The sequence below is a fragment of the Gossypium hirsutum genome, chromosome A12, assembly GCF_007990345.1.
Source record: "Gossypium hirsutum isolate 1008001.06 chromosome A12, Gossypium_hirsutum_v2.1, whole genome shotgun sequence".
Taxonomy (NCBI): Eukaryota; Viridiplantae; Streptophyta; class Magnoliopsida; order Malvales; family Malvaceae; genus Gossypium; species Gossypium hirsutum.
Genome location: NC_053435.1, coordinates 98,201,065 through 98,213,851, shown reverse-complemented (window position 1 = coordinate 98,213,851; position 12,787 = coordinate 98,201,065). Strand labels below are relative to the sequence as shown.

The 12,787-nt window shown below is 40.4% G+C and overlaps 2 protein-coding genes across 2 annotated transcripts; both read right to left on the bottom strand.

The window, feature by feature from the left end:
- Window positions 1–5,572: 5,572 nt before the first annotated feature.
- Window positions 5,573–7,251, bottom strand: LOC107941855 (uncharacterized). Its single transcript, XM_016875479.1, has 3 exons — window positions 6,097–7,251; window positions 5,841–6,037; window positions 5,573–5,786 (listed from the first exon to the last, which is right to left on the bottom strand). The coding sequence occupies exons 1-3, from the start codon at window positions 7,249–7,251 to the stop codon at window positions 5,573–5,575; spliced, it is 1,566 nt and encodes a 521-aa protein (XP_016730968.1).
- Window positions 7,252–7,356: 105 nt separating this feature from the next.
- Window positions 7,357–8,496, bottom strand: LOC107941856 (uncharacterized). The gene is made up of 2 exons (XM_016875480.1): window positions 7,848–8,496; window positions 7,357–7,502 (listed from the first exon to the last, which is right to left on the bottom strand). Exons 1-2 carry the CDS (start codon window positions 8,494–8,496, stop codon window positions 7,357–7,359), a joined length of 795 nt encoding a protein of 264 aa, XP_016730969.1.
- Window positions 8,497–12,787: the final 4,291 nt, after the last annotated feature.

The following is a 12,787-nucleotide window of genomic DNA, read 5'->3' as shown; positions in this document are numbered from 1 at the left end:
AGGTGAGACAGCGCGCGTGGAGGCCAAGGCTGAAGGGGTAAGCGGCGGCTGAAGCTTGGAAGGGCTAGGGTTGCTGAATTGTTTTGTGTAGTTGGGCTAGGGTAGGTTAGATTTGGGTTTTGGGCTATTGTTTGATTTGGGCCATTTTAATGTATAAAGGGACTGTTAATAAACATTTGGGTTTTCACTTATTTTTGGTTTATTTTATTTTATAGACATGGGCCAAAATTGGCTATTACAGCTGCCCCTCTTTGCTCATTGTCGTGTAACGAGAATGGAGCAAAGACTTTAGAAGAGCCAATTTTGCCTAGTCTTGTCGAGTCTTGACTTCTTGGTGTTTCCTTTCTTTTAATAGCCTCGTTCTGTCCCACTACATCTTCAGGGGTATAGGAATTAGTGTTACGATTTTTTCCAATGCAACTTTAAAGAGAAGAGATTTGTTGCTTCGATCTACTCCGTTGGAACTTCAAAAAGATAAGACTTGGTAATTTCAACCTGCTCCACTGCATCTTCAGGGAAATAAGGTTGATGGCTTTAATCTGCTCTACTGCAACTTCAAAGAGATAAGATTTGCCATGATAAATTTGGTCCGACCCACTGCAACTTTAGAGGTATAGGACTTATAGCCTTAATCTGCTCTACTGCAACTTCAGAGAAGAAGATTTGTTATCTTCAGTCTATTCCACTACAACTTCAGGGAGATAAGACTTGTATTTTCAACCTGCTCTACTGCAACTTCAGGGAGATAATGTTCATGGCTTTAATCTGTTCTACTGCAACTTTAGAGAGATAAGATTTACCATGATAGATTTGATCCGACCCACTGCAACTTCAAAAGTATAGGACTTATAGCCTTAATCTGCTCTACTGCAACTCCAGAGAGATAAGATTTGCTATTTCAGTCTACTCCACTGCAATTTCAGGGAGATAAGACTCGCGACTTCAATCTACTCCACTGCAACTTCAGGGAGATAAGATTCGCCATGGTGATTTCAATCCGTCCCACTGCATCTTCAGGGGTGTAGGATTTTGATTTCTTTGGTCTGTTACACCATTCTTTGGAGAACATGACTTGTTGAATCTATTTCACGGGCCTATTTATGCCAAATGATTAGGATGTCATGATCAAAATGAATCAGATGCTCCTAGCTAGATGTGTATGAATGATATTGCATGAATGCAAAAATGTCATTTTTTAATGTTTGATTCGATATTACTCGTTGTTCATCGAGGTTTCATCATTGACGTGCTACTCTTCCTTTTTCTTCGACTGGTATCTCTGGCAGAAAACCCGAAGAACAACTACAATTTGGGCTATTCTTTCCCCAACGTTTCCAATCCTTGAATTTGGGTAATTCAAACTAATTAGTCCCATTTCAGGTCCTTGTATCATTTAGAAGAATTTCAGAGTAATATGCGGAACTCTTTTTGAATATTATTAGTCCATTAATCATCATCTCAACGGAAAACGCTTGAAAAAGATTATTGCAGTAGACAAGATGGAATTTTATTGAGAGCAAAGCTCAGAATTAATAGGGTAATCAAGATAGCAAATTTGCTAAAATACAAAATGAGAACTAATAAATTAATCAAGATAGCACATTCTGCCAAAAAATACAAAATGAATGAGATAAGAATAGGTGCTCCAAATATCGCAGTATGAGCTTTATTGCACAATCTTCTCGAGGACTCTTTGAACTTGGTATATGTTTGGAAGACCAAGAGTACTTTTTTGATGCCCCAATATGCAGCATCCCTCATTCTTGTTAATTCAGAGAAGACAAGACTACCGTATGTCCCATATTCTATCAAAATTTGAATTGCCCATTCCTGGATTTTCAATTCAACCCATTTGGTCTCAAAGCGCCCTTTTACGGGTTTTCGCCTTGGCATCTCTATTTTTTTAGGTAAAGTACCTCTTGACTGAATTCGAATTCACGAGATTAGGCAGGCTTTTACCATCCATCTCGGTTAAATCAGAGCTCCTCTATAGAAAGCCTTCTTTACCACATAAGGTCCATCCCAATTTGGCATCCATTTCCCTCTGAAGTCCTTTTGTATGGGGAGGATCTTTTTCAAAACAATGTCTCCCTCATGGAATTCTCTAAGGCAAACCTTCTTATTATAAGCCTGCATCATTCTCTATTGGTACATTTGACCATGACGGATAGCCTTTAGCCTCTTTTCTTCAATTAAGTTCAACTGATCATATCGAGACTGGACCCATTCTGCCTCATCTAACTTTAGTTCTGACAGCACGCGTAGAGAGGGAATCTCGACATCAATAGGCAGAACCGCCTCTATTCCATAAACTAAAGAGAAAGGCGTTGCCCCGTAGAGGTTCTGACTGACGTCCGGTAGGCATAAAGGGCAAATGGTAATTTTTCGTGCCAATCTTTGTAAGTCTCAGTCATTTTCCCCACAATCTTCTTTATGTTCTTATTGGCCGCTTCTACTGCACCATTCATCTTTGGGCGATATGGTGACAAGTTATGGTGTTTGATCTTGAATTGGCTACAGACCTCTGCTATCATGCTATTGTTTAAGTTCAGTGCATTGTCTGATATGATCCTTTCAAGCATCCCATATCGACATATGATTTCTTTCTTTAAGAACTTGCTCACTGCTGACTTTGTGATGTTGGGGTAAGAAGTAGCCTCTACCCATTTGGTGAAGTAATCTATGACCACAAAGATGAATCGGTGTCTATTAGATGCCTTCGGTGAGATCAGCCCAATGACATCCATGGCTCACATAGAGAAAGGCTATGGAGAATCATGATATGAAGGGGTAAAGGAGATACATGAATTTTATCTCCATAAGTTTGGCATTTATGGCACTTCTTGGCATAGTTGATGCAATCTCCTTCCATAGTGGACCAAAAATATCCGAATCTCATGATCTGTCTGGCCATGGTGAAACCATTAGCATGTGCTCCGTAGACACTCTCATGAACCTTTTCCAGGATTTACTTAGCCTCGACAGCGTCTACACATATTAGGAGTACCTGATCCTTCCTTCTTTTTTATAGGATCTTTCTATCCACGACATAGTCACTAGCCAGCCTTCTTAATGTTCTTTTATCATTCTCAGTCGCTTGGTCTGGGTATTCACGACTCTTCACATATCGCAAAATATCCTGATACCAAAGATGATTATCTTTCTCTTCTTCTTCTTCTTCAATGTTGCATCAATGAGCTGGAGCCTCATAAATACTTATTCGGATAGGCTTCACATCCTCTTATTTATTCACTTTGATCATAGAAGCTAAGGTTGCCAAGGCATCAGCCATCTGGTTTTCATCTCATGGGAGGTAGCAGAAAGTGATATCGTCAAACTTCTCGATTAACTCAAGAACCAGCCTTCGGTAATTGATCAACTTAGGGTCTCTTGTCTCCCATTCACCTTTAAGCTAATAGATCATTAGTGCAGAATCCCTATATACCTCTAGCACTTTAATCTTGCGTTCTATGGCTGCACGAATTCCCATGATACATGCTTTGTATTCTGCCCTATTGTTTATGCAATCAAAATCCAATTTACTGGTGAAAGGATAATGATCTCCATTTGGGGATACTAAGACTGCCCTGATTCCGTTCCCCATAGCATTGGAAGCTCCGTCAAAATTCAGCTTCCAAGGGTGGCCTTCTTGAGAGTATTCTTTCATGGTTGCAACGTACATTAGATCCTCATTTGGGAAGTCAAAGCTCAACGGCTCATAATCTTCTAGAGCTCTACTGGCTATAAAATCTGCTATTGCACTCCTCTTTACAGCTTTTTGGTTTACGTAGACTATGTCAAACTCAAAAAGTAAAATTTGCCAACGAGCAATTCTTCTGTTCAAAGCATTTGACTTCATCATGTACTTTAAAGGATCTAGTTTTGAGATGAGCCAAGTTGTATGGTATAACATGTATTGTCTCAGTCTTCGGGTTGTCCAAATTAAAGCACAACACAACTTTTCAATCGACGAATATCTTGTCTCACATTCAGTGAATTTTTTGCTGAGATAGTATATCGGCTTTTCTTTTCTTCCTGACTCTTCATGTTGGCCTAGTACACATCCCATAGAATTTTCAAACACTGCCAAGTACAGTACCAGTGGTTTATCCGGGCAAGGTGGCATCAGTACTGAGGCATTGGACAAATAATGTTTGACCTTATCGAAAGTTTTCTGGCACTTCTCATCCCAAACACCTGGATTATGCTTCCTAAGGAGACGGAATATCGGGTCACATTTCTCCATTAGTTGTGAAATAAACTGAGCAATGTAATTTAATCTTCCTAGGAAACCTCTAACTTCTTTTTGAGTGCGCGGTGAGGGTAATTCTTGTATGGCATTGACTTTATCTGGGTCAATCTCAATCCCCTTTTCACTGAAAACGAATCCCAACAGTTTTTCTGACCGGGCCCCAAAGGTACACTTTACGGGATTAAGCTTTAGCTGGAACTTTCTCAACCTTAAAAATAATTTCCTTAGGACTTGCACATGCTCCTTTTCTGTTCTGAATTTTGCAATCATGTCATCAACGTAAACTTCGATCTCCTTGTGCATCATGTCATGGAACAAAGTTACCATGGCTCTCTGATATGTTGCTCCTGCGTTTTTCAATCCGAATAGCATCACCTTATAACAAAATGTTCCCATATGGTTATAAATGTCGTCTTTTCCATATCTTCTGTATTTTTATCTGGTTGTATTCGGAGAAGCCGTCCATGAAGGAGAAAAGTGAGTAACCTGCCGTGTTATCCATTAGTGTATTAATGTAAGGCAATGAGAAATTGTCTTTTGGGCTGGCTTTGTTCAAATCCCGATAATTCACGCACATTCGTACCTTCCCATCTTTCTTAGGAACTGGGACTATGTTGGCTACCCATTCTGAGTACTTGACCACTTGTAATAAACCGGCGTCGAATTGCTTCTTGACCTCTTCTTTTATCTTCAACAAAACATCAGGTCTCATCCTCCAGAGTTTCTGATGAATCGGTCTGCATTCTTCTTTTATGGGGAGTCGATGTACCACAATTTCAGTATTCAAACTGAGCATGTCTCGATATGACCATGCGAAGACATCCTTAAATTCTCGGAGTAACTCGATGAGGTCTCACTTTGTTTTTACAGTGATACTAGCTCCAATCTTCACTTCTTTTCCTTCTCAGCTAACAAATTCCACCGGCTCTTTGTGAGGTAGGGTTTGTTTCTCCTCTTGTTCTATTATCCTTAACAAATCAGGAGATAGGTTACAATTTTGGTCATCTTCAAAATCCTCAGTGTCCTCTATACACAAATCTTGCTCGAAAGGAGTCTCTGAGTCAGTGGCAACGTTGCTCATATCATTGATATCTGGAGACCTGTTATGGATGAAGAAAGAAATCCAAAAAATAAAAGAATCTAAGAATATTTGATTTGTATGGTATGATTATGAATGAAGTAGAAAGAATAAAAGAATTTTGCTCAAGATGATACACAAAAATGCATTTTTAATTGAAATAACGATATTTGGACCTGTGCCTATTTCATAAAAGGATTCTTATTGCCCCTAGGCTTAGAGTAACAAGCTTGTTTTGAACATTACTCTGAGTTAATTCTAAAAGTTACAGAGATCTCCTCTGTGGTCCAATTGGTCAAAACACTTCCAGGGATGTAAGGGCAAATTCCAGATAAATTCTCTTCTTTAGTTCTTTCTTCGGAGATGGCGTTAATGCTCAAACTTCCCAACATTTCTTCTGTCACTTTCTTCATTGTCATTTCCTGTTTGGGGTGGATAGTTCCTCCGGACACAAATCTTCAAGATAAATGAAGAAAGGTCATTGGTTCCCACTTGACCTCCTCACCGCACAGACGCGCTCTTCTTCTCTCTTGCTTTTTCTCCAGCTCTTTCTTCTTTTGCTTCGCATCTGGCTTAAATCCTAAGCCAAAGCGATCCTTCCCTGGAGGCATCTTCCAAGTCTTCTCCCTGGCAGGGCTCCTTTCTCGACTGTCAATTGCAGGCCCATCCTCGTAGTTTTGAATATTTTGGGCATTGGGATCTTGTTCCTTTTGACAATGAATGTAGCATTGACAAATTCTAGCGATCGAAAGGAAAATTCTATTGCCTCGTTGTCCGTGCCCATGTACGGTGCGTCACTGGTAACGAATGTAATGATGTCTTCCTCCGTGTTTATTGTTACCAATCTACCCTCAGTTACCAACTTTAATTTTTGGTGTAGTGACGATGGCACTACTCCCACTGAGTGGATCCACGGCCTTCCCAACAGGCAGTTGTACGATGGCTTAATATCCATTACCAGGAAGTCCACATCATATGTATTTGAGCCAATCAAGAAAGGTATCTCAATTCTTACCATCACTTTTCTTTCAGTACCGTCGAATGCTCTCACTATGTTTTGACATGTCTTCATGTGAGAGCTATCCGCTGGCAACCTATGTAATGTGGACAAAGGTAGGACATTCAACGTTGATCCATTATCAATTAGTACCCCCAGCAGTGTGTGCCCTTTGCAACGAGTGGTGATATGCAAGGCCTTTGTAGATCCCATACCTCCCGGTGGTATTTCATCATCATTAAAGAAAATAAAATTATCAGAGCTGATGTTATTGACCAGACGATCGAGCTTGTTGACAGAGATATCATCCGCAACGTATGTTTTATTTAAAACTTTCATCAATGCACTGCGGTGAGTCTTTGAGCTCAAGAGCAAGGCTAGTATCGATATGCGAGCTGGCTGTTTGCGCAATTGCTCCACAACGCTGTACTCGCTGTGCTTCAGGAACTTTAAGAATTCCTTAGCCTCTTTTTCAGTTACAAGCTCATTGACAGGTGATTCCAATCTAGTTGTCTTCTCCCTTCTTTGTTCAACAACCACGGATTTTTCTTTAGCTGGTTCCACCTTTGTGTTCGGGGTATAACGCCTTCCACTGCGTGTATAAAAACCCTCGTCTTGACCTTTCTCTGAAGTGCCAGCTGGGTTCTCTCTTCCCGGGGTTCTCACGTTACAGTCATAGCTCCAAGGCACCCTCTTGCTATCTTTATAAGAGAAAGCAACGGGCTTCTGGATTATGAATTTTGGCACAATTGGTACTCCGACTTCACTGACTCTTGGTCGGGATATAATTACGACCGGGTGATTGACCCCATGGACTTTGTTGGTTGGCCCTTGCTCTGACGTGTACACATCTTCTCCCTTCGGGCGCTCGGTATACTCAAAGAATTCAATCTCATTATTTTTCATCAGTTTTTGTACCAGCATCCTGTATTTATTGCACTCTTAGATCTCATGACCCTCTTCGTTGTGAAATTCGCAGTAGTACTTTGCTCCTTCGGGCTTCTCCCCTAAATCTTGAGTGACTAAACCTTATTCTATCATCTTCTTCCAAACCCATGTCAACGAAGTTTTCACCTCTGCTACGTCTATCTTAGTTCTCTTCCTTCCATTTTCAATTATCGCGTTTACCACTTTGTCTGAATGATTGGGCAACGGATTCCCTGCCACATTAGGTCCTGTGAGATCATCGAACTTTACAATGCCCATCTTTATGAACCTTTCAACTAATTTTTTGAAAGAAGTTCAATTCTGAATCGTGTGTCTTTAGATTCCTGCATGGTATTCGCATTGCACGTTTGCGTCATACCACTTAGGAAATGATGGTTGCATGGGTTTTAGGTAAAATGAGGACACTACATGTGCATTGAACAGATTCTGGTAAAGCTCCCTATATGTTATTGGGATTGGCGTGAACTGAACTCTTTCTGTGTTAGGCCTCGGGTTGGAGTCTTGTATTGCGGAGCCTTGATGGTTACTAGTCACTATCCTCAGCTAGCTTACTATGACTGGCTTGGAATGACCTTTATTGTAGACGCTCGCATTGTTCACCTCATTTTCTTTCCTTATTGGAGCTGATCTCTTAGCACTTTCCACCGCTTCAATTTTTCCACATCTTACTGCGTTTTCTATCATCTCCCCAGACATTACTATGTTTGAGAAGCTTTTAGTAGCGCTTCCTAACATGTGGTTAAAGAATGGGGCCTTTAGAGTGTTGATAAAGAGCATGGTCATTTCCTTCTCAAAGAGGGGTGGTTGGACCTGCATTGTCATCTCCCTCCATCGTTGGGCATACTGTCTGAAGCTCTCACTTGGCTTCTTTTTCATGTTTTCTAGAGTAATTCTGTCGGGTGCTATGTCTGTCACGTGACTGTATTGTTTCATGAAAGCTTGAGCCAAGTCCTTCCATGAACTAATTTGGGCATGGCTGAGCTGGTTATACCACTTGGCCGCTGATCCGATCAGACTGTCTTGGAAATAGTGGATTAACAGCTGATCATTGTTAACATACCATATCATCCTTCGACAGAACATCATAATGTGAGCTTCAGGGCAGCTTGTCCCATTATACTTTTCAAACTCTGGGGTTTTAAATTTTGGTGGGAGCACCAGATCTGGGGCCAAGCTTAAGTCTTTAGCATTGATCCCGCTACGGTAATCAGCAGTCTCCATTGGTTTAAATTTCTCTTCAAGCCATTTACATCACTCATCGAGTTGTTTTGCCAAGTCTACTTTTCCTTTCTCCCTTTCTGCCACATCATCAAGGTCTGGGATAAATGGATTAGCTGGATTATCCCTGGGATTACAGCCCGAACCCATAGGAATATTCATTGATGTCGCAGCATCTGTCTGGTATTGCTGGGGCTTGATAATGGCGGGTACCCTTCGTGGGTGCACCTCTGGTTGTGGTTGAGTGTTTACCGGAGCAAAGCCGGGAGGATAGGCAGGGTCTTCATTATCGTTCTCTGAATTAATTGCAATGCTTTTCCCTTTTTCACGTTCCTTTGCCAGCAATTGTGCCAACTGACTTATCATGTTATTCTGGGATTCTTGCATTTGTTCCCTCATGTCGTGTTGGATTCTTGCTAATTACTCTTGCATCTGTGCTTGTAATTGCTCTTACATATCCCTTTGCATTTGTTCTAATCTTTCTAATCTCTAATCCATTGTTTTGGTTTTACGACATGTATTGTAGCTGTGTTTGGTTGGTTGATTTTTGTTGGTTTCTAGATTAACTGAAATAATTTTGTTTAATCAGGGTCTTTTCATGAAATTTAATGCATATGATGAAATGTAATGCAAATGAATGAATGCAAAAAGAGGCGTTGATTCCAATTCAATTTCATTAGAAGAACTTTACTAGAAGAAAAATTTCTTTACATAGAACGGATGATTACATATACGACTTTGCCCTAATGCCCAAAGACTTAACCTTCTTAAGAAGCCAAGCTAAGCTTCAGCCTCGAACTGATTTTGACTCGTACTTTAAGCTCAATACATCAACCTGAACTGCCAAGGTTTTCAAGTGATCGGCTACCTCCCGAACCTGAGCCACAACTTCGCCCATGACATAGTCTCTATCTCTAATCTGGTCTTGAGAGCAGTGAAGCTGTTCTCTGCAATGATCGTTGTTTGCCTCAAAAAGTTCCACTCGAATTTTGCTATCTCGTAACACAGTCTCGAGTTCCTCTACTTTCCCTTTCAACTCTTCGATCCTGCTTAGACTAGCCTTTAGCTCAATCACGGAATTACGGCTACGATATTGATATAGTGATCTTTCCAATTCAGCCACCTAAGCTCGTAACTTCTCCTTTTTGTTTTGGCTTTCTAACAAACTCTTTTTCAGAGTGTCCTCTCGTACTCGGGCATCTTGAAACCTTTTCTCCCAATGGTCGGCTCTAGTCTTTTCCTCTTTAATCTCTTGACGCCATTGCTCCGACGTTTTACCTAAATCGGCAGTTCTTATAGACATACGCAGCTTCTTGTAATTGGTTTTCAAACTATCCAAATCTTCCTCAGACTTGTTCTTTCCCTTCCTTAATTTCTCAGCCTCTAGCTTGTGGATATCGACGTCTAATCCCAACTTCATTTTCTCTTCTTCTAGCTGCTCTATCTTCTTCTCCAACTCCGAGTTCCTTTTCTCGAAGTCTTACTTAATGATCTCTAACTCGGATGGGATGACTAGTAAATGCTCCTCTATCAGTTGAGTGTTCCCTTGATTCAGCCTAGGGATATTGTCGTTGACTCTCTTACCCCACCATCATTCATACTCGAGGGTCATCATCGGACCCGTGGTGAATCTTTTCATTCTTCGAGTTCGGTTTCAAGCATCTGATATCTCACGAACTTTCCACTTATAGTTGTTTTCTTTATAGGGGAACTCACATTGTGCCAACCCTTGTGTCACCGGTATAAACTGCATTGATCGATACTGCTTTAACACCATCAGTGGAGCGTATCCAATGGATCCCTATATTCTAGCCAGAGGGACCCAGTCAAAATTACCACACCGATATAAGATCTCATCAGGGATCAACCACAGAGCCCTCCATTCAGCATCTTTGGCTCTCAAATTCTGGAGAATAGTTATCCATTTCTCTTCTGAGATATTGTCTCGCCTCGATGTGGCCACTAATTCCCTTAATGGGGAATAGTCCTTGGAGAAAACTCGATACGAGACCTTCTCCACCTTCCAAAAATGGCTATGGAACCAAGCTAATAGAAGCTGTGCACAACCAATAAATCTTTCTTCGTCCGCTCTCCGACATGCATTCAAGGATCTGAAAGTTTCTGATAGGATTGCCGGGACGGGTGTGGTACCTTTATCAAGTCGATCGAATAAATCTGAGACGGCTTCATCTATGTGTCTTAGCGCCTTAGGAAAGATGATCAAACCGTAGAAGCTTAAGGCAAAAACGTCAACCCTTTTCTTCGAATTCGGGTGTGCAAGGATCAAGTCCCTCAAATTCCTCTAAGGAATACACTTACTATCCCATTTTTGCTTGATGCGGGCTGCAACCCATTGCTCGCTCATCCCCATGATATTCATTAATTTCTTCAAAAAGGGAGGGACGTTGACAGGTCTTGAATAGACCCTGTCAGCCTGAATCTTCGGGCAATTAAGTAACGCCATGTATTCCTCCACAGTAAGTACTAAATCAACTCATCCGAATGTGAAGCAACTGTAAGCGGGGTTCCAAAACTACGCGAGGGCCCGGAACAAGTACTTGTCCACCTTTACATCAAGCAAATACGGTAGGTCACCATAGTTACAATAAAAAAGTTGCTTGACCTCGCTATTCCAACTATTCTATATATCCCTTAATTCTTGCAGGTCGTTCTGTGTCACACTGATGCCAGTGAAATCCCACAACTTCGATTCATATCCCTCGGTCAAACTATCTCATTTCTCTTGTTGCATTCTCTCGGACCACACTCGGATGGCCGCATTATCCTCCACTCTATCAAGAAATACTTTTTCCATGCTAAGCTTTTCTATCTAGTAACCAAACTTGAATCAACAACTTTTTATGATGAGATGTCATGCAATAACAACAAACACAACAAGTCAGTATTAAAACAAAGAATAGAACTCAAAGTAAACAGGAAATAAATTAACACCTATTCGGGTAACCACTAGGGTTTGGTGTGGTTCTACCTAGGGTAGGCTCTTAGGGCTCATTACATGTGGTTCGGTTCTAAAGTAAAGGTACCTGAACTAGTGAATTCCTCGGTCCTCACCCATTATAGGCTCATACGGACTGAGTTCGGTTCAGGGGAATACATTTCCCTACGGCTATACGGAGATGAAAATCTCATGAAGACACAGGTACGAATGTATCCCGAAAGCGATCCACTATCCTATACGGAGGTGAAGACCTCACGAAGGAGTAGTTTCTCACTTCCACTTAAAGGAGTAAAATTGACCAACAATGCAATATGATGCGCAAAAGTATACTTAAAAGAGTCGAACAAAAAGCCAATCATATAAAAAGACAGAGACCACACAGAGGAAATGCAATGAAATGATGCGATGAAATGACCGTAAGTTTAAAATAGATTTTCAAATTTTGACAAAGAACAAAAAATGATCAATTTTATGGCTTGACTCTCAAGAATCCCCAGTGGATTCGCCAAGCTGTCGAAACTATTTTTTTTGAAAATGGGAATCAACTTCGTTTGAAAAAGAAAATTAAAACGGGAGTCACCATCGATCTTTATTAGGTGTGATCGGATCACCTTTGTTTAAATAAATTAATTTTAGTTTACTAAAACGGCATTTTCGTCTTCGAAATTCAAGAGAACAAGTTCGGGAGTCGGTTATGTACGAGAAAGGATTAGCACCCTCGACACGCCCAAAAATTGATACCGAATTGATTAGTTAGTGTCTTAATGTCGAAAATTGAAAATCGAGAATGGATTTAAAATATGATCCTTTTTTATTAATGTCGATTTAAAAAAATGCTTGAATTAGATCAAAAGATTGCTAAAGATTCCCTCGTCTCGAGATATCGAAGTATCACATCCCGTAAGTTAGGACACAATACCATGAACTCCCCAGCGCAAGTTTGTCTTTAATTTTAATTAGAAATCCATGTATTTTAAAACTCAAAAAGGTATTTGGCAATCTAGAATCAACGAGAAAACCGAAACCCCATAAGTTAGGGCACAATTCTTTGATGCTCCAAATGCAAAATATTGCCTTATTTTGAAATTTTTGCTTTTGAATAATAGTGAGTGCGATATTTAAACGACGTACGTTATTTGTTTAGGTTAAAACGATTTATTAGATAAATTTAGCGAGGCTTAATTCATGAGGCAATAATATGAAATAAAAATATAGTGCGACATGGAACGACAATGCATGAATAAAACATTATACAAGTAAATGACACTAATACGAAATGAGCAAAATAAAACGAAATCAACAAATTAAAATATCCAATGGCAGTAATCACACAAC